Source organism: Mastigoproctus giganteus, chromosome 1 (genome assembly GCF_048544385.1).
Source record: "Mastigoproctus giganteus isolate SK-2022 chromosome 1, ASM4854438v1, whole genome shotgun sequence".
Taxonomy (NCBI): Eukaryota; Metazoa; Arthropoda; class Arachnida; order Uropygi; family Thelyphonidae; genus Mastigoproctus; species Mastigoproctus giganteus.
Window position 1 is genome coordinate 98408341 of NC_143575.1, and position 21951 is coordinate 98430291.

The 21951-nt window shown below is 39.5% G+C and overlaps 1 protein-coding gene across 2 annotated transcripts in view; it reads left to right on the forward strand.

Annotated features, from left to right (window-relative positions):
• The first annotated feature begins 5746 nt into the window (after positions 1-5746).
• Positions 5747-21951, forward strand: part of LOC150091033 (cobalamin trafficking protein CblD) — a 170308-nt gene continuing 154103 nt past the window's right edge. The window contains exon 1 of one of the 2 annotated variants that reach the window (XM_090373983.1): positions 5747-6054. Coding sequence is in view for 1 of the 2 variants with exons in the window: in XM_090373974.1 (XP_090230100.1) it covers positions 6136-6249 (114 nt within the window). In the remaining variant the exon portion in view is untranslated. Of the gene's footprint in view, positions 6055-6116; positions 6250-21951 lie in introns of those variants that run through there. The other variant, XM_090373974.1, reaches the window with a different exon arrangement.

Below are 21951 nucleotides of genomic sequence, written 5' to 3' on the forward strand. Positions count from 1 at the left end.
CTCTCATAAATTGATTTGGAAATAAATCCCATTTTCTGTATAGATACATCTTAGCACATGAGGAGCTTCAAATTTCAAAATTTCTAATTATTTTATTAGTCTCAGAATTTCTTTTATATACGCATATACACTGTGTTGCCACTTTATTAGGTACACCTACCTAGTAGCATGTTTAGCCTTCAAAACAGCCTAAATTCGTCTAGGCATGCATTGAACAAGATGCTGAAAACGTGCAGGAATGGAGTACCATGCAGACAGGAGTGTCATGCAGTTCCTGGGGATTCGATGGAGGTGTGGGCCTGCAATGAACAGCCCTTTCCAGCTCGTCTCAAGCATGTTCAATAGGATTGAGATCCGCGGACTGAGCTGGGCATTGTAGCAAAGAAAATACATTCACGTTTCTGGAACCATTCCACAGTGATTCGAGCTTTGTGCACCCGCGCATTATCTTGCTGGAAATAACCATATGATAGGATAAACTGTCAACATGAACGAATGCACTTGGTCAGTAACGATGTTTAGGTACGATGTTGCATTCAGACGTGCCAAGAAAACATTCCCCACGACTTTGCACAGTAATCGTCAGACATGACGGGTCCATGGATTCATGTTGTTTTTGCCAAATTCTGAGTCTTCAATCAACATGCACCAGGAACTTCGACTCAGACCAGGGAACTTTTCCAATCCTCGGTAGTAAATTACTGGTGTTGCTGTGCTCAGAGGAGGCGTGCTCTGTTGTTTTTCATTGTTAACAAAGGTACGCGATGGGGCCGTCGGCTGTTGCAGCCCATTCGCGACAAAGTGCGACTAGTGGTCTGTTGGGATATTTTGTTTTGTGCACCAAGGTTGTATTCTGAGTGATGTGCAACATTGTGGGCCGTCTGTTTGCTTGTACAATTCTAGCCATCCTCTGACCTCATCAATAAGCGATTTTCTTCTATAGGAATGCCGTTGAGAGGATGTTTTGTGTTCGTTGCACCAATCTCGATACACCCTTGAACAGTGTGAAAACTTCAGAACTGCCGTTTTGTCCAGCACGTCTTGCACCTACTACCATGCCACGTTCGAAGTTCGTTAGATCACTGCTTTTCCCCATTCTTGCTATGATTTGTATGCTTAATTGATACTAGAAAGGTGGTTCTGCTGCATTTATATCCACAACTGTGGTCATGTGACTTGCAACATTGTGAGAACATCAGAAGTGTGTCTATTAAAGTGGCAGCACGGTGTATGTATCGTATCTGTAAATTGCGTGTGTTCTCTGGACGATTTGCGTTTTTGCTGGATAAATAAATCCGTTTCCGTCGGGAACGGATTTATTTATCTATCTACGCTTGAGACCGACTATCTCAGCCACGGAGTGAAAAAAGCCCATTAAAGTTCTTTGCGTCATCGATGGGATTCGGACCTGGGCCTTTTCCACCCGGTGTGGGGAGGACGGTAATGATACCACTATGCTAACCGCGCAGACACCTGATCTGTAGGACGAAGTCGATATTTCCTAATTGGAATCCCTGCAGCCAACTGGATATGTCCAGTTGGTTAACGTGGAGAGATTCCAGCTGCACAGTTTAAAGGAACTGATTAAAAATGATTGTAAAAAAAAATTCACGATCTATGGCATGTTTGGAAAGCCTTACAAAAATCTAATGAATGATGGCTCTGTACCTTTGGTATTGTAGTGTTTTATTTGATGATGTGAAGATTGATTCCACTACCTATCACGATTCTTTACCGAAGTACTACAATTATAACAGTAGTCAATATTCCGCATTTTCTACAGATTAGGACACGTTGATGAGGAGGCTCAAGACTCTTCTGAAGAGAACACTGACCTTTTTTTTTTATTATTTAAAATGGATGTTGAGTGCACCAAGTGAAATGGATTCACCTGTGGTAGGAGAAGTGTTGGGAACAAGCCATTGTACCTTGCATAGAGTTCCCTTTCTTGTAACTTTCCTTGTTCCTGTGGCCTTCAAACTGAAACGAGGCAGTCCTAGTGGAATATCGCTGTCTTTATAAGAGATAGAGGGTGGTGATTCTAAATTATTGTATGTGTTAGTTAACCTTGGACTTTCTTTCGTCTCACTTCTGTTATTGCCATTCTTTAGAAATTTAATGCTCTGTCCGTCTCTGATTGGGACGATCCTTTTAATGGGTGTGCGTGGGTAGCACAGTTGTTATGATCACCATCATCCAGACACCTGCACGAAATGGTCGTAGTTTGAATCCCATCAAGAAAGTTATGAACTTTAATGTGCTTTTTTCACTCCATGACTGATTTAACAAGTCTTAGGCATAAATAGCAAAGTCGCTCCCCGGAAACTGCCGTGTTTCATCTAGCAAACCAGGCAGATTAACAAGAAAACACACGCCATTTATGGACATCTAAGTCAGTTCTGGGATAGCCCTACCAAAACAGTTTTATTTTTTTTAATTTTTTACCCTTTTAATGGAGTCTGTGCAGAGAGCACCGTAATTACATCACCATTTTTTGCACCGAGAGCACCGTAATTACATCACCAACGGTTGGAAAAGGCCTATGTTCGAATTTCGTCAAAGATGCCAGCAACTTTTATGGGCTCTTTTCACACTGTTTCGCCCAGCCCCCTAGTCCTCGAAACTGGAGTTTTTTTATTCAGCAAAATAGGCTATTGTAGTACACTGCTTGACTCATTTAACAGAGTCAAGCTGCATTTCGCAAAGCTGCATGAGTTACACACACGTGTAACTCATGCAGCTTTGCGAAAGCAATACAAAATTTGGTATGGTGGTGTACCATATAATAACGATGAAATGAGGCGACAACGAGAAACTTCGAACAGGTAAAGGGACATTTATAGGATATATAAGAATTGCGAAAAAGGTCACATTCTAGATGTCGATACAAGATGCTCGAAAATATGGTCACACAACATCGGTACGGTGTATGCTGCAATGGTAAACAGGCCTGACAGGGATTCTTTGGCAAGAAATCCAATTCTTCCACCAGTGCAGACCTCTACTCATGACTGAGGAGTTAGCTGTGGGTGTGCAATGCGACACCCCAGGGCGTTCCTCACATGTTCGATCTGATTTAAGTCTGTGGATCATTCTGCCAAAGAAATCAAACTAAACTAAACCAAACCATTGTATTAGGGTAACCCAGTAGGTTATTACGTATACCCATGTGTATTGTGTCTGTAAATTGCATGTGTTCTCTTGTCGATTTGCCTCTTTTGCTGGGCGAAAAACCCCCATTTCTGGGAAACAAACTTTGCTCTCTACGCCTGAGATCGACTAACTCAGCTACGGAGTGAAAAAGCCCGTAATATCTCCTCGCATCATCGACAATGAAGCACAGTGGTATCGTCACCGTCCTCTCCACACTGTTTGGAAAAGGTCCGGCTTCGAATCCCGTGGATGACGCGAGGAACTTTAATGGGCCTTTTTCACTCCATGCTTGAATTAGTCGGTCTCAGTCGTAGATAGCAAGATTTGTCCTCCAGAAACTGAGGTTTTTCATTCAGCTAAACAGAAATCGACCGTAGAACACACGCAATTAACAGACAATAAGACACACAGCACGGAGTACAGCAGATGAATTTAATTATTCGGGTGGCCTAAAAATAATAGTTTTTTTTTTTTTGTGCAGTGTCTGCGCGGGAGCACAGTGGTATCATCACCATTCTCCCCACACCGGGTGGAAAAGGCCCGGGTTCGAATCTCATCGATGATGCGAGGAACTTTAATGGGCTTTTTTTTTTCACTACGTGGCTCAGTTGGTCTCAGGCATAGCTAGCAAGATTTTTGTGCCCTAGAAACGACGAGTTTTTTCGTTCGGAAAAATAGGCAAATTGACCAGAGAACGCACGAAATTTACAGACACAGTACATATTGGATATATGTAAGAAATTACCGGTGCCCTTAATATAATAGTTTTATTTTTTTTACCTCTGCGCAGTTCGGTATCCCTATCGAAAACATGAAGATGGGTCCGGCCATTCACCATTATTATTATTATTAGCTATATGGCGCAAGGAAGCCTAAGGTTTTTGCTGCACTGGCCAAAAAATAAAAAATAAATAAATTTCTGAGTTACCCTGTGAGAGAGAGAGAGAGAGAACAAAAGTCAGAAGTAGAAGGAAATCACCAAGGGAGAGAAAAATGATAATATCCAGCTCAGGACCTTGGGTGTGCCAAGTCCATATAAGATTCTGCCTCCACCGTAAGTGGTCCTTTCTCTGATGTTGTTGGAATGGCACCACATTCCTTATTGTCTCCAGACGAAAGAACGTCTAGAATCTGTTTGTAGTCTAAAGCGGGACTCATCAGAGAACAGAACTGTACTCCATTTTTCAAGGCTCCTTGTCAGATGTTCATGGCACCAGTTACGACTAGCTTTGGGATTAATGAGATGCAAACCACCGGCTTCCTTTCTAGAGTTCACTTGAATTGAGCCTATGTAACACAGTTCGGTTGGAAATGTTTCACATGTGTCCCCAGAAACTCCAACTGTTAAAACTATATAGCGGAACGTTTTGGTTCACGTAGCCCTCGGGCGTCCTTGGCTAGTTCTTATAGTAATGATTCTGTGACGGAAAATGATTCTAGTAATCATTTTCCGTCTCCTAAAACTTCTATGTTACCGAGACAACAAACCGTGACAGTTAAGCTAACGTGCCGCCTCTGCATGAAACTATCCACCTTCAAGTTATCCAACGGCCCGCATTCTGAAAGAATCACCTAAAGGACGATAGCTTGCTATCCTGAGTATTGAAGATATGGCTGTCCCATCGAGCAAGTCAAAAAACAGGAACGAAGTGATGTGGTCGTAAGTCTCGTAACCCGTGTTTTTATAGGTATGAATAATATCAAATATTTTCCTTCGGTGACACTGCTCACAATAAAATATTAATGAAAAAACATTTTGTTCTGTTAATTTTGTCAAGCAGCGTAGTAATTGTTGTAGTTGGGTTTTAGGGCGCATCAGCCACTAAGGCCATATTGCTTCGTGTATATTCTCTATAAATTACGTGTGTTCTAAGATCGATTTTCTGTTTTTCTGGACGAAAAACGCGAATTACGTGGAGGGGACCATGCTACCCTCGCCTGAGACCGACTAACTCCGCCACGTTGTGAAGAAGCCTATAAAAATTCCTCCCGTCATCGATGGGATTTGAACTCAGGTCTTTTCCAGCCGGTGTGAGAAGACCGGCGGTTCTATCAACTGTGTTACCCACGAGGGCAGCAAAACAGGGAAATCAACCAGAGATCATACGTAGTTTATGTACATAATAATACAGATAGACAAATGTTAATTCTTGGGTAGCCGTAATATGACAGTATCCTTTTATCGGCTAGGCACTATTCTTAATCAGCCACACCTTGAAATGTTCAAAAAGAGAAAATCAAATGCGATTGTACCACTCATTCCAGTTTAGAAATGAGTGGAATTCATTTATAGAGCACTTTTATAGTTGCTTGATGTTTGAAATTGTAGTTTGATATCTTATTTCGATTTATATTGTATTATATAAAGATCTTTGGTGTCAAATTCCATGTGAAAATATAGAATTACTAAAAAAAATTGGGTTGTATAATGACATTTGTACTCCACTGTATATTATAACTTTTATAAAATTTCCTTTTTAATACGTATAAGCAACCGTTCATTCATACACGTGTAATTTAATTTCATGCTGCGTAGAGTTGTGTTTTCTTTATTATTAAGTAATTCCTTATGCCCAAGCATAAGGATTCTCGAGGAATGATGAATACACATAGACAAGTCTCCCTTTTTTTATATATTTTCCGTGATCCATTAAATCCATTTCCGTATTTCGATTGACAACGAAGCAATTTCCTTTCAGACGGGTTGGCAACCGAGAGAGTAGTAATGTGTTGATTTGGGCTTGTAGAAATATTCATTTGGGATAATCGTAGTTCCTATGAAAGTGTGAGCAGCATTTTTTTTTTGGATATTTTCTGTTCAACTAAAACGTTTGATCAACACATGCAGTACTTATTGCGTATTCATAACAGATAACAGTCCATTTTGTTTCGTCATTCACGGTGAGTATTTTGCCATTGGAAGTTGGTTTATCTCATTGGCTTATATGTTGAAGGTGTATTACTAATGCAATAAAAATTCATATGTTGGATGATCTTGAAATCAAATTAAAGCCAGAAGTGTACACTGCGAGTCGAAGTATATTCGGTGTATTTTTTATTCTTTGCTTTTCGGTGACCAAAGGTCCAATTTTTGAGGTAATTGGACATATTTCCATTTCATATAAAATGTGTTGTTGAAGTCACTTTTTTTTTATATATTTTTTTAATTGGAGCCGTGGCGCATCAATTCAGTTGACATCACAGAGTTGTGCTCTGCTGTTGACATTGGAATTGCATTTAGGTTGCAAGGACTCCGATGTTATAGTAAATTCAACGTTACTCCATAATATTTTGCTGATACTGCTCTCTCAGAGTTCGAAAAGTTTACTAGGTAGAAACAAGAGCATTACATATCTTGATATTGTGTGGATTGGAATACGACCTAACTTACCTGTATGCAAAACTCGATTACGGCCGTGCCAACATATACAAACAATATTTATATTAGTTACAGCTGTTTTATTGCCAAACTGCCATTCGTGAATCATTTCGTGTAATTTTAACTTTTCCAATCTGGTAACCTTAAGTTTTTAATAACGATTGTAGTAATTATTAAAACTTTTTTTGTAAACGAAACATGAACGTGTTTTTCGCAACAACAATTGTTTATTTTTCAGTGGGGTTAGAATGAGAAACAAATATTAAATGTGATAAAAAAATTCGAGGGCAGCTAGTATTTAGGAAACAACAAAACCCAAGAGCTGTTTGGATGGATCTACGAAGTCATCTACTTGACACCATGCACTGATTCCAATACTTTTGCAGATTTTTGTATTGCTAATAGTTTCTGCATTGCTTTCTGAATAACTTCCTCAGTCATTGTGAATATGCGACCTTTCAGAGGGAAACTTCAAAAGTATAGGAATTAAAAAAAAAAAACGGAGCTAAGCTGAATTCAGGGGATATCAGATGGGGGAGTGCAATGACTGCAAGAAATTCTTGAATGGATAGCACTCAGGGTACAAGGGTATCACCATGATATAAGCACCACTTTCCCAACCAATTTACCAGATCAGCATTACACAGTTGTCCAAGAAATATTTTAAGGCATTTGCAGCTGGCTATCATAATGAGCACTCTGAGTCACAATTTATGTGCAGCATAATTTTTTCATTTGATTGTCTTGAATTTTTGGTCTTTCAACAAGATTGTGTTTTCTATTGAGGAAATCAGACCTTAGTTTCAAATCCATATGATCTTCGATTGTCACTAGTAATAATGGAAGAAACAAAGTATGGGTCAGCAGCATGTTGATGAAGATCCTCCAATAACATGCAATAACTTGCTTGAAATGATCACAGTGTATTGATGTGGGATTTATTAATTTAAGATGTCGCTACCATCAGGGGTAAAGGGAAGGGTTTTTGCTTTCGTAAAGGTGGCTACAGTGGTCTCAGACAGTTTTTAAATTATATACAGTGGGACCAACTGATGTTGTTACCAACAACAAATTCTAAAGGGGAAGCATTCAAGGAATTAATCTTGGAAGTTACTAGGCTTTTCATACCAACTAAGAAATACTGTTCAAGGTTTAGGTCTAAATAGATGTTGGATGAACTAACAAGACTTGAGGCATAGAAGAAAAATGCATGGGATGCATATAAAATATCAGGTGACACCGAAGCATACAGTAGATATAAGTTACTTTGTAATTGAGTCACAAAGGAGGTTATGCAAGTGAAGGCAGATTATGAGAAATATTTGGTGAAGGATGCAAAGAAAAACAGCAAAGACTTCTTTATTTATATAAACTCTAGAAGGAAGGGACGAATCAGGTTTATCCACTTGATATCAATGGTTTGACTGTTCATGATCCTCAGGTAGCAGACAAACTGAATGAATATTTTGCATCTACATTCACACTTGAGGGTTCTCTTAACAGAGAACGCAAGGAAGAGAAGAATGATCCAGCTCGGGACCCCAGGGGCTCACATCTGGTGAGTATGTGCTTGGTACACTCAGGGTCCCGATCATCATTCTTCACTTCCTTGGTGATTCCCTTCTACTATTGATGCTTGTTCTCTCTCTCTCTCTCTCTCTCTCTCTCTCTCTCTCACACACACACACACACACAGGGTAACAAATTTTTTTTGGCTAGTGCAGCAAAAGTCTCAGGCTTCCTTGCACGATATGGCTAATGATAATAATAAGAAGAAAGGCACCCGAGGTGGATGGATCTATCCAGTTATATTAAAGGAGATGGCAAAGGAGGTAAACAAACCCTTAGCCATAATTATGAGAGCATCCTTGGACACAGGGGAGGTCCCCACGGACTGGAGATGTGCAAATATATCCCCAATTCAAAAGGAGGATCAAAGGGTGACACGGGTAATTACAAACCTGTTAGTTTAACTTCTGTTCTGGGGAAAATAATGGAGTCACTGGATAAAGAAGCATTGTAGGATCATCTAGACAAGACTGCAGTAATAATTCAGACACAGCATAGGTTTGTTAAGGGAAGGCTTGCTAACTAATTTGATTGGATATTATGATGTGGTTACAAAGCAACTGGATGCAAAAAATAATTTTGATATCATATGCAGTAGAACGTCAATAATTCGAAACGTCAGTAATCCGAATGAGCCAGCATTTCTTATTTATTTATTTTTTTTTTTTGTGCTGGTGTCATAAAATTGCAGCAAGTGCCAGTTATTGTGACCATGTTTGCGAATTGAATTTTGATTCTGTTAAACTGCAATTGTAATAAGTGAAATTTGGAGGTATATTATCCACACAGACTATAAGAATGAAAATATAAAGCCCAAATTTATACTTTTATTTTACCATATACACCATAGTTTACCCATAAATTTGAACTACGTATGTAGCGTAAAAAGCATTGTTTTAATTGATTCTCATATTGTGGGTGCCTTCACAACGAGATAGCTGGTATTGCACTACTTCAGATAAATAACGCTTCTCTAGTAGAGAAGACTACTGTTATTTAATTTCAGTGGATACCACCACCCAGACGATCGTTTCAAAGCTATTTGGCTTCATCATCAGTGAGTGGGCAGGTACCCTGGTAATGCAATATGCCATCACAGTTGCGAAGTTATTTCCACAATATGAGAGATGTCAAATGGTGTATAAATAATAATGTATTAGAAGATGAAATGCACAAGGTATAATTTCTTAATAATTAATTACCAAAACCCATTAGAAATTATGCCTTATGCATTTCATTTTCTAATACTTTTATTTTACCTAACCAATTAATAAAATTAAATTATATGTGAAAATTGGAAGAATATTATCTACAGGTTAACAAAATGAAAATAAATTTTTGCTTACGTACATAGCTTAATATACGTACGGTACTAACTAAACTTAACACTTTGTTATCTGATATTTCTGTTGACTGACTTTTTTTTGGCAGGAGGTTGTAAAATCTAAAACAGAAAAAAAGATAAGTGTCAATCAATAGCAAAGAATATGGCATGCAGAAATTGCAACTAATATGATATGTGCAAGTAAGATATGGAGTAAAATGTTTACAAAGTTTAGATATAGGAATGTAGAGATTCTGAACATTTACAGAGTTTTATTTTACCGTACTGAAGTTATGGTCTTCTTTTAACAATTAAATCGAAGATTGAGAATTTAAATAGACTTTCAAAGGGAGAAAGTGGGTCTTTGTTAGCAAGATTTTATGAGATTGGAAAGTCAACCATAACAGAAATTAAAAATAAGGAAAAGATTTTCCAAGTTTCCATCAAAACTTGATTCAGATGATGGTGCAAAAAAAAAAAAAAGAAAGAAAAACTATGAGAACAGCTAATGACTCATCGTTTGAAGATGTTGTTGTAGTTGGATTCTGGGAGCGTCAACAACTGAGGCCATATTGCTCCATGTATACTGTCTGTAAATTGAGTGTTCTGTGGTTGATTTTCTGTTTGCTGGGAGAAAAATGATGCTACCCTCGCCTGAGACCGACTAATTCAGTCACTTTGTGAAAAAAAAATTGGGCATGTGTTGAGCACGCATAGCAGAAGTTGACTGAACCTTCTTTATGCAAACATTTATCATTTGACCAAGGATCCTGTATTTACAATATGAATGCCGCAGGTGACGAATCTGTATGAAGGAGCCTTGGAGATAATGAGACGTTCTGTTACCAAATCTAGTTTTGGCAAGTGCTGTTGCATTGGATGATATTTAAAACCATTTGACTTTTATAGAGCTGGAATCATGTTCTTGAGAGAGCCATGACAGCTGTTACAGGCTAACATTTGATTTGCACCCTCATTTGGAAATGCTGTTTGAAGAAAAGCATGGTCTCGAGCTGCTGTAATCTTCACATTGTTCTTGAACCAAAGCCGGTTACACACGGAACAGGCTGAACCAAAATGATAATCCAGGAATCTCCATTGAAACTGCATGTGGATGCTTTGGTGTTTCCTAAAATCCTGTTGCTGCTCTGGCTGTGTATCACGTGTTGAACGATTTGATGGAGTACTTCTTTGCTTTTTGTTTACGACTGGGCTTTGAGAACTCTTCATTTTCATTTGCAGTATTCACTTCCATGCTCCTTCCAAATTCACGTCTAACATTTCTGGGGAGATTTAAGGCTCTGAAGATGTCGATTGACTTTCTCTGGCTTCTTTGTTCGACTCCATTGCGTGCTGTAATTTCTTCCACTGTCAAAATAGCTTAGATCTCTTCTTTGTATTCATTGGAGGTGGTTTCGGTGGTCACATTTATACGCCTTGCAATGCTCACTATTAGTCTTCGGCATGTTGAATTATAAATAAGTTTTTTTCCATTGAAATTTTTTATTAAATACGGTGAAGAATGACGAAAGAAATAGCATGACGCAATGAGTAGGGGTACTGATTATGTTATGTGTTGCTCTTTCCTGGTACAGTGGTGGGGTGGGGAGATGAACCATTTTGTTGGCAATTTTTGTCAATCCACAGATGCATTGCATGTTGTTGTTATTTTGGTTTTTAGGAGCATTAGCAACTAAGGCCTTATTGCTCCGGGGATATGCGGTGGTCATTCCCTGACCTTTCTGCATCCCCCGTATTTGGTGGTCACGGGCTCGAACCCTGGTCTAATCAAGAAGTGTGTGCTACACACTGCTGCTCCTGCCCACCTGGCTACGGAGGTGCCTGCATTGCATGTGTACCTGCTCTGTATGCCTTACAACTCTCACTACTGTGGATCCCCACTTTACGATTGGTTCACTGTGTGATTAAATCACTTTACGATGGACACTCCATGATAAAATACCATTCACTATACGATATGTAGTAAGTGCTGGTCATTGTGATTATGTTTACGAATTGAATTTTAATTCTATTAACGATGATTCTAATAAATGAAAGTAGGAGGAATATTATCTACAGCCTATAAAAGTAAAGATATAAAGCATAGAATCGGAAGAATATTTTCCACAGGTTAACAAAAGAAAAATGAAACGAAGGCAAAAAGTCAATTACACCAGGTATTCCTAGGTGTTCACCCTCCCAATTACTAACTGCACCTGATGCTGCTTCACTTTGGTGATCGTATGAGAACTGGGACATTTAGGCTAGTACGATAGTTGGCTGTTCAGAATGCTCATAATGCATTTACTTGTGGCATTGGTCGCATTTTCATTGCATTTTTTGTTAATCTACGAATGCAAGTTACTCCCATCTGAAGACTGCATGGAGCACACCAGTTTCACTTCAAAAGGCCCATAAAAATTCCTCCCCATCATTGATGGGGCTCAAACTCAGGTCTTTTAAGACCTGAATCAATGTCGTCGTAGAATCAACATCCTCCCAGGGGGTGGGGAGGACGTGATTCTATGGTGATGCTACCCATGAGGGCTAGGTACGAGCAACAAGCTGAATACTGAAAGCTTAACTACTCTTGCTGTGAAGAGAGAGAGAAAGAGAGATCTGGCAACAAAGAAATAAAGTTCAAAAATGGCAGCAAAAAATAAGTAATTATTTTCATTTAAGGCCTATTAGTAAATTAATAAGAGGAGTTTACCTCAATATAGTACGTGGAACACTTCCGTATGATACCCTCCAGAAATTAAAACGGAAAAAACGAAAAAATCGACAACTTACCGGTCCATTATTTAAAGTAAAATATAAATAATTAAATAATCAATTTAACACAATTCAAAATCAATTCAAAACAATTAAAATTCAAATTAACGCAATTAAAAGAATAACGAAAATATTAATTATTTATATTTTACTTTAATGGACCGGTAAGTTGTCGATTTTTTCGTTTTTTCCGTTTTAATTTCTGGAGGGTATCATACGGAAGTGTTCCACGTACTATATTGAGGTAAACTCCTCTTATTAATTTACTAATATTATTATCAACGTAGAACATATTGAGTATTACAGCTCTGATTCATTTAAGGCCTGTACATATGTGTTATTGTGGCTGAAAGTCCCATTTGTTTTTTTACCTATGAATAAAAATACCCAAGTACAATTGAGTGAGGCGCCTCCGTAGCCAGGTGGGAAGGAGCAGCAGCGCGTAGCACACGCTTCTTGATTAGATTGGGGTGGGTTCGAGCCTGTCACCACCAAATACGGAGGATGTGGAAAGGTCAGGGAATGACCACTGCATATTCACGGAGCAATATGGCCTTAGTTGCTAATGCCCCTATAAACCAAACAAACAAAAAAAAACAAAACAATTTAGTGTTTTTATTTATAAACTTACTAAACTTTTTTTTTTTTTTTTTTGTCTGTAGAACTGTATTTTTGGTAAGTTCAAAAATCCAAAGAAATCGGAAATCCAAACTAACCCAGGTCCCAGTTAGTTTGGATTATCGACGCTCAACTGTACTTGGATTTCACAAAAGCTTTTGATAATGTGCACATGAAAGGCTACTGTACATATTGGAGCAGTACAGTCTCCCATGGACCACAGTTTGCTTGCCTATGTGCACTCCTGGTTTTATACAACTGCATTTTGTTATATCATCATCCAATTTCAATCTGCTGCAGGATGAAGGCCTCTCCAGCTACATTAGAATTAGTAAAGGCACCTGATGCAAGAAAGAAAGCTTATATAGCATCAGCCAAAAGAAAAAAAAAGAAAAAAAGAAAAACAAATCTAATTTCACCCATCTACTTGCTCCAAATGTTTGTCTTGTTCTGCCTTGAATCTATTTAAGCTATCAACTTCTACAACGACAAATGGAAGTTTGTTCCAGCAATCAACCACATGCTGGATAAAGGAAAATTTCCACACATCTATCCTACAACTGTTTTTCCTCAATTTGAATTTATGCACTCTCCGGCGATTATTCTGAGCAGGGGGATGAATCCCATCAGCATTGAGCATGCTCAAACCATTCAAGGCTTTATACACCTCAATCAGATCAACCTGCAGGAGCCTAGTCTCCATAAGCTGTAATTTGCAGAATCTAAGCCTTTCTTTGTAAGAGCAACCCTTTGTTCCATTCACTAATCTTGTTGCCCTTCTCTGCACTCACTCCAGCAGCTCTACATTCTTCCTAAAATGAGGCCTCCAGACCTGTGCACAGTATTCAAGGTGTGGTCTGACTGTATGATTCCTTTCGCCTTAAATGTGGTACTTGTGCATATGTCTGTTCTGATATTCCCTGTCAGAGACTTGGCAATTTGGAATCTCCTTGCTTTGATCTTCTCTGGCTTAAAATCTCTCTACCTCATTGTGTCAAATTCATCTGTTGTCTCTACCGTTCTCCCAACTCCACTAATCACTTGGAGCTCTTTGACTTCCTCTCTTTGCAATCCAGTCCAACTTTGCTAACAGTGAGGTAATTTTCCTTGGTGATTTTAATGTTCACAACTCCAGCTGGCTTCCGTTTTCTAGTCACACCGACCCAGCAGGTCGAGATGCTGAGGCTTTTGCAATTACTAATGACCTAGCACAGATTGTTCATTTACCTACAAGAATACCGGATCCTAATCATACAGCCAATACGCTTGATCTTTTTCTCACAAACACCCTTCTAAGTACACGGTCGAAGTGAGAGGTCCTTTAGGCACTTCAGATCACAACTTGGTGATTGTCTCTTCTCCAATGGAACATTTACCTCATGGCTATTCCCAACCTCATGTTGTTTGGCATTACAAGAATGCAAAATGGGATGACCTGCGAGACTTCTTTTCCTTGGTCGGATTACTGTTTCAAAACTTCTGATGTCAACTTTTGCTCAGATCGTGTCAGTGAAATTATTCTTGCAGGAATGGAATCCTTTATCCCACACTCCACTTTAAAATCTTGTCCTTTATCTAAACCTTGGTTTTCCAATAAATGTGCTAAGGCTGTTCAAGAGAAGAATGTTGCATATCGTAATTGGTTTGTTTCTAATTCTTCAGTTTCATTTTCTGCCTACAATAAAGCTTGCAACAATTGTAAAGCAGTTATTAATCGGTCCAAACTAGAGTTTGAACAGGCTAAGAGTAGAAAACTTGCTTCTTGCCCTAATGGTAGCCGAGCATTCTGGTCTCTTGCCAAAGCTATTGGCCGCAACTTTTGCCCATCTCTGCTCCCACCTCTGTCCAAACCAGATGGTTCTGTTGTCACTTCAGCCAAGGATAAAGTTGACCTGCTAGCATCCCATTTTTCTTCTAGCTCATGTATTAATGATCTTGGTAAAATACCTCCCACCATTCCCAACACGCTCCATTCAATGCTTCCTGTGGTCTTTCGTCAAAAGGATATCAGAAGGATTTTGATGAATCTTCATGCTAAGAAAGCTCCAGGTCCTGATGGTATTTCTCCCCTTGTTCTCAAAAGTTGTGCTCAAAAATATTGTTCAAAGTTTAGGCTTAAGTGGATGTCAGATGAACTGATGAGACATATGGCAGAGAAGAAAAATGCATGGGATACATACAAATTAACACGTGACACAGAAGCCTATGATAGATACAAGTTGATCTGTAACCGAGTTACAAAGGAGGTTAGGCAGACGAAGGCAGATTACGAGAAATCTTTGGCAAGGGATGCAAAGAAAAACAGCAAAGAGTTCTTTACTTATGTAAACTCTAGAAGGAAGGGGATGAATCAGATTGGTCCACTTGATATCGATGGGTCAACTGTTGATGATCCTGCTCAGGTAGCTAACAAACTGAATGAATATTTTGCATCGACATTCACACATGAGGAGTTATTCAGCGAGGGGAATGCCAGAGGTGTTTCAACTCTGCCAGTAAGCTAGAGAATCTTGTAATAACTGAGAGTAAAGTGGAGGAGAAATTGTTGAAGATAAATTTAAGAAAGGCACCTGGGGTGGATGGGATCTATCCAGTTATATTAAAGGAAGCAGCAAAGGAAGTAAGCAAACCCTTAGCCATAATTATGAGAGCTTCCTTGGACTCAGGGGGAAGTATCCATGGACTGGAGATGTGCAAATGTGACCCCAATTCACAAAGGAGGATCAAAGAGCGAAACAACTAATTATAGACCTGTTAGATTAACTTCTGTTCCTGGAACATTAATGGAGGCACTGGTTAAAGAAGCACTGCAGGATCATCTAGACAAGACTTCAGTTATAGCTCAGACACAGCATGGTTTTGTTAAGGGGAAGTCTTGCCTGACCAATTTGATTGGATACTATGATGCAGTCACAAAAGAACTGGATGCAGGGAATAACTTTGATATTATATACTTGGATCTTAGAAAGGCTTTTGATACTGTTGCACATGGAAGACTGCTGCACAAATTGGAGCAGTGTGGCATTGGAGGCAAATTGCTGCTATGGATAAAGGGGTGGTTGAGGGGGAGAAGACAGAGAGTGGTAATCAATGGACACTGCTCATCGTGGACTAATGTTATTATTGGAGTCCCTCAGGGTTCAGTATTGGGTCCATTATTGTTTTCTGTATTTATAAATGATATTGATGATGGTATATCAAGCTTAATGTCCAAGTTTGCAGACGATACGAAGGTTGGCTGGGTTGTCAAGGACACTACTGACACTATGCTACTGCAACAGGATCTGGAAAGGTTGAGCAGATGGGCTAAGAGGTGGCAAATGAAGTTTAACATTGACAAATGTAAAGGACTACATATGGGAAACAGCAACCCTAGAGCAACGTATCAACTCTGTGGTACTACAGTGACAGTGGTAGAGAATGAAAGGATCTGGGAGTAGTTGTGCAGGCAGATATGAAGTTTTCTGAGCAGTGCAGACAGGCTGCAAGAGTAGCTCATGGTGTATTGTCGATGATATATAGGAATTTTTCTAGCAGGGATAAGGAGGTGATTATTCCCTTGTATAAGGCAATGGTCAGACCGCACCTAGAGTACTGTATACAGGTCTGGAGGCCTCATTTCAAGAAGGATGTAGAGATGCTGGAACGAGTAGAGAGAAGGGCAACAAGATTAGTGAATGGAACAAAGGGGTGCTCTTACGAAGAAAGGCTTAAGTTTTGCAAATTACAGTGTCTGGAGACTAGGCACCAGCGAGGTGATCTGATTGAGGTGTATAAAGCCTTGAATGGTTTGAACATGCTCAATGCTGATGGGATTCTTCCTCTTGCTCAGAATAATCACCTGAGAGTGCATAAATTCAAATTGAGGAAAGACAGATGTAGGATAGACGTGAGGAAATTTGCCTTTAGCCAGCTGGTGGTTGGTTGCTGGAATAGACTTCCATCCCTTCTCGTGTAAGTTGATAGCCTAAATAAGTTTAAGGCTCAGCTGGACAGGTATTTCGAACGAACAGAGGGGTGAAGTGGAAGTGGTTATTTTTTAGTTATTTATTTTTTATTTTTTTATTTTTTTGGCTGATGCTGCATAAGCTTGCTTTCTTGCATCAAATGCCTCTACTAATGCTAATGATCCACTGGTGATATTCTGGCTTTTGTTACCCATTTATGGACTAATTGAATGGAAAGGTTCGGTGAAACACAAGTAGTTGCTCTTGACATCTCAAAGGCTTTTGATCATGTTTGGCATAAAGGTCTTCTAAACAAGCTTCCATCTTATGGTTTGCCAACTGTTTTTAGTAATTGGTTATCCAGTTTTCTCTCTGGTCGCTCACTGAGGGTGATGGTAGATGGCGCTCTGTCTTCTAACTTCTCCACTAATGCCGGTGTCCCCCAAGGTTCAGTTCTTTCCCCCACTCTTTTCCTCTTGTATATTAATGACCTTCTATTGACTGGAAATCCTCTCCATAGTTTTGCCAATGATAGCACATTGCATTCCACTTTCCATTTTGAGAAACCTTGTCCTGCTCAATCACCTTCAACTTCTCGAAAATCTGCTACCAATTTCTTAAATGCCAATAATCAGGTAATTCTCCAGTGGGGCAAAGACAACTTTGTTGATTTCAACCCTTCTAAAACTCAGTCTTGTCTTATATCTCACAAAAAGGATTCTTCTGCTCCTATGCTTATTTTTAGTGACACTCCGATTTCTAGGCAAAACGATATATCTCTTTTGGGGTTTACCCTGACTTCTAATCTCTCTTGGCACAAGCACATTACAAATATTGCTTCCTCTGCATCTAAAAAACTTGGTTTTCTTTTCCGCTCTCGGCGTTACTTTTCTTCCAGACAGCTGCTCACTCTGTATAAATTACAAATCCGCCCTGCCATGGAATATTGTTCCCAAATCTGGGGTGGTGACCCCAAAACCTCTCTCAGGCTTCTTGATTTCATTCAGAAGAAGGCAGTTAGGTTAATTAATGATTCATCTTTAACAGAGTCTCTCCACTCGCTTTCTCATAGACGTACTGTTTCTGCCGCATGCCTCTTCTACAGATACTTCCATGGGCACTGTTCTTCTGAATTGGCTTCTATAATTCCCGCTCTCTCTTTGACAACAGTCCGAACATGTGCCGCCACCAGCCAACATCCATTTACTGTCCAACTTCAAACCCACAGAACCAACTTTTCATCTTCCTCGTTTATTCATTCAGCTGCCATTTTCTGGAACAACCTTCCTTCATACGTATTTACAGGAAATTACAATCTACAGAAGTTCAAGTCCAATGTCAACAAATATGTTCTTTCGTCTTCTCAACGTCCAACCCAAGCACGGTACTAAGTACTTTAGGTTCTGATACCTCTCGTGTTTTGGGTTCACATAAAAAAAAAAAAAATCTACTTGTTGGCAACAACCATTCTACAATTATCTTTCCTCAATTTGAATCTGTGCCCCCTCAGGTTCTTAATCTGTGCAAGAGGAAGAATCCCATCAGTATTCAGCTTGCTTAACCCATTCAAGGCTATATACACCTCACTCAGATCACCACGCAGGTGCCTACTCTCCAGGTGCTGCAATTTGCAGAACTTAAGCCTTTCTTGGTAAGAGCACCCTTTGTTCTCCTCACCAATCTTGTTGCTTTGCCAAGTAGATAATTCCTCCAATAATCCTGGCAAATACTTGACACAATTCTTCCAGAACAGTACTCTAGGTGTGGCCTGACCATTGCCTTGTATAACGGGATAATCACCTCACTGTCCCTGCTAGCAAAATTCCTATATATCATTGACAAGAATCCATGAGCTGCCCTGGCAGCCCATCTGCACTCTTCAGCAAACTTTGTACTTGGACATTAACCCTGATATATCTTCATCAATATCATTGATAAATATATTCAACAATGGGCCTAACACTGAACCCTGGGAACTTCACTGATAACATGTGTCCATTGATTATCACTCTCTGTCGTCTCCCACTCAACCATCTCTTTATCCACTGTAGCAACTTACTCTTAATGCCTTACCTCTCCAATTTGTACAGCAGTCTTCCATATGCAACAGTATCAAAAGCTTTCCTGAAATCCAAATATATATCAAAATTAATTCTGTCATTCAGTTCCTTTGTGACCACATCATAGTATCCAATCAAGTTGGTCAGACAAGACTTCCCCTTAACAAAACCATGCTGAGTCCAAACTATAACTGAAGTCTCGTCTAAATGATCCTGCTGTGCTTCTTTAACCATTGCCTCCATTAATTTCCCTGGAACAGAAGTTAAGCCAATGGGTTTGTAATTACTTGTGTTGCCCTTTGAACTCCCTTTCTGAATTGGTGATATATTTGCACATCTCCTGTCCATGGGTACCTCCCATGAGTACAAGGAAGCTCTCATAATTATGGCTAAGGGTTTGCTTACTTCGTTTGCTGTCTACTTTAATATAACTGGGTAGATCCCATCCACTCCAGTTGCCTTTCTTATATTTATCTTCAACAAATTCTCCTCCACTTTGCTCTCAGTTATTACAAAATCATCTAGCTCACTGCCAGAGTTTAATTCACCTCTAGCATTCCCCTTCCTGAATAACTCGTCATGTGTATGTAGATGCAAAATATTCATTTAGTTTGTTAGCTTCCTGAGCAGGATCATCAACAGTAGAACCATCGATATCCAGTGGACCAATCTGATTTATCCCCTTCCTTCTAAAGTACATATAAATAAAGAACTCTTTGCTGTTTTTCTTTGCATCCTTTGCCTGAGATTTCTCGTAATCTGCCTAACCTCCTTTGTTACTTGGTTACAGACCAGCTTATATCTATCATAGGCTTCCATGTCACCCATTAATTTATATGTATCCCATGCATTTTTCTTCTCTGCCACATGTCTCGTTAGTTCATCTGACATCCATTTTAGACCTAAACCTTGAACAGTATTTCTTAGTTGGTATGAAAAAGCCTGGTAGCTTCCAAGATTAAGTCTCCGAAGACTTCCCATTTAGAATTCAACATTGGTAACATCATCAGTTGATCCCACTGCACAGAATTTAAAAAATATCTGAGACCCCCTATAGTTACCTTTATGAAAACAAAAGCCTTTCCCTTTAGCATTAGCATTAGTAGAGGCATTTGATGCAAGAAAGCAAACTTATGCAGCATCAGCCAAAAAAAAAAAAAATAATAATAAATAAATAAATAAAAAATAACCACTTCTACTTCACCCCTCTGTTCGTTCGAAATACCTGTCCAGCTGAGCCTTAAACTTATTTAGGCTATCAACTTCCACGACAAGGGATGGAAGTATGTTCCACCTACCAACCACCCGCTGGCTAAAGGCAAATTTCCGCACATCTATCCTACATCTGTCTTTCCTCAATTTGAATTTATGCCCTCTCAGGTGATTATTCTGAGCAAGAGGAAGAATCCCATCAGCATTGAGCATGCTCAAACCATTTAAGGCTTTGTACACCTCTATCAGATCACCTCACTGGTGTCTAGTCTCCAGACACTGTAATTTGCAAAACTTAAGCCTTTCTTCGTAAGAGCACCCCTTTGTTCCATTCACTGATCTTGTTGCCCTTCTCTGTACTCATTCCAACAACTCGACATCCTCCTTGAAATGAGGCCTCCAGGCCTGTATACAGTACTCTAGGTTTGGCCTGACCATTGCCTTATACAAGGGAATAATCACCTCCTTATCCCTGCTAGAAAAATTCCTATATATCATCGATAATACACCATGAGCTACTCTTGCAGCCTGTCTGCACTGCTCAGAGAACTTCATATCTGCCTGCACAACCACCCCCAGGTCCCTTTCATTCTCTACCACTGTCAGTGTAGTTCCACAGAGTTGATACGTTGCTCTGGGGTTGCTGTTTCCCATATGTAGTACTTTATATTTGTCAATGTTAAACTTCATTTGCCACCTCTCAGCCCATCTGCTCAACCTTTATAGGTCCTTTTGCAGCAGCATAGTGTTAGTAGTGTCCTTGACAACCCTGCCAACCTTCGTATCGTCTGCAAACTTGGACATTAAGCTTGATATACCATCATCAATATCATTTATAAATACAGAAAACAATAGAGGACCCAATACTGAACCCTGAGGGACTCCACTAATAACATTAGTCCACGATGAGCAGTGTCCATTGATTACCACTCTCTGTCTTCTCCCCCTCAACCACCCCTTTATCCATAGCAGCAGTTTGCCTCCAATGCAACAGTATCAAAAGCCTTTCTAAGATCCAAGTATATAATATCAAAGTTATTCCCTGCATCCAGTTCTTTTGTGACTGCATCATAGTATCCAATCAAATTGGTGAGGCAAGACTTCCCCTTAACAAAACCATGCTGTGTCCGAGCTATAACTGAAGTCTTGTCTAGCTGATCCTGCAGTGCTTCTTTAACCAGTGCCTCCATTAATTTTCCGGGAACAGAAGTTAAACTCACAGGTCTATAATTACTTGTGTCAGCCTTTGATCCTCCCTTCTGAATTCGCCTCACATTTGCACATCTCCAGTCCATGGGTACCTCCCCTGAGTCCAAGGAAGCTCTCATAATTATGGCTAAGGGTTTGCTTACTTCCGTTGCTGCCACCTTTAATATAACTGGATAGATCCCATCCACCCCAGGTGCCTTTCTTGTGTTTATCTTCAACAATTTCTTCTCCACTTTACTCTCAGTTATTACAAGATTCTGTAGCTTACTGCTAGAGTTGAATACACCTCTGGCATTCCCCTCGCTGAATAACTCCTTATGTGTGAATGTCAATGCAAAATATTCATTTAGTTTGTTAGCTACCTGAGCAGGGTCATCAACAGTTGACCCATCAATATCAAGTGGACCAATCTGATTCATCCCCTTCCGTCTAGAGTTTACTTAAGTAAAGAACTCTTTGCTGTTTTTCTTCGCATCCCTTGCCAAGGATCTGTCGTAATCTGCCTTCGCCTGCCTAACCTCCTTTGTAACTTGGTTACAGATCAACTTGTATCTATCATAGACTTCTGTGTCACGTGTTAATTTTTATGTATCCCATGCATTTTTCTTCTCTGCCATATGCCTCATTAGTTCATCTGACATCCACATAGGCCTAAACCTTGAACAATATTTCTTAGTTGGTATGTAAAGCCTAGTAGCTTGGAAG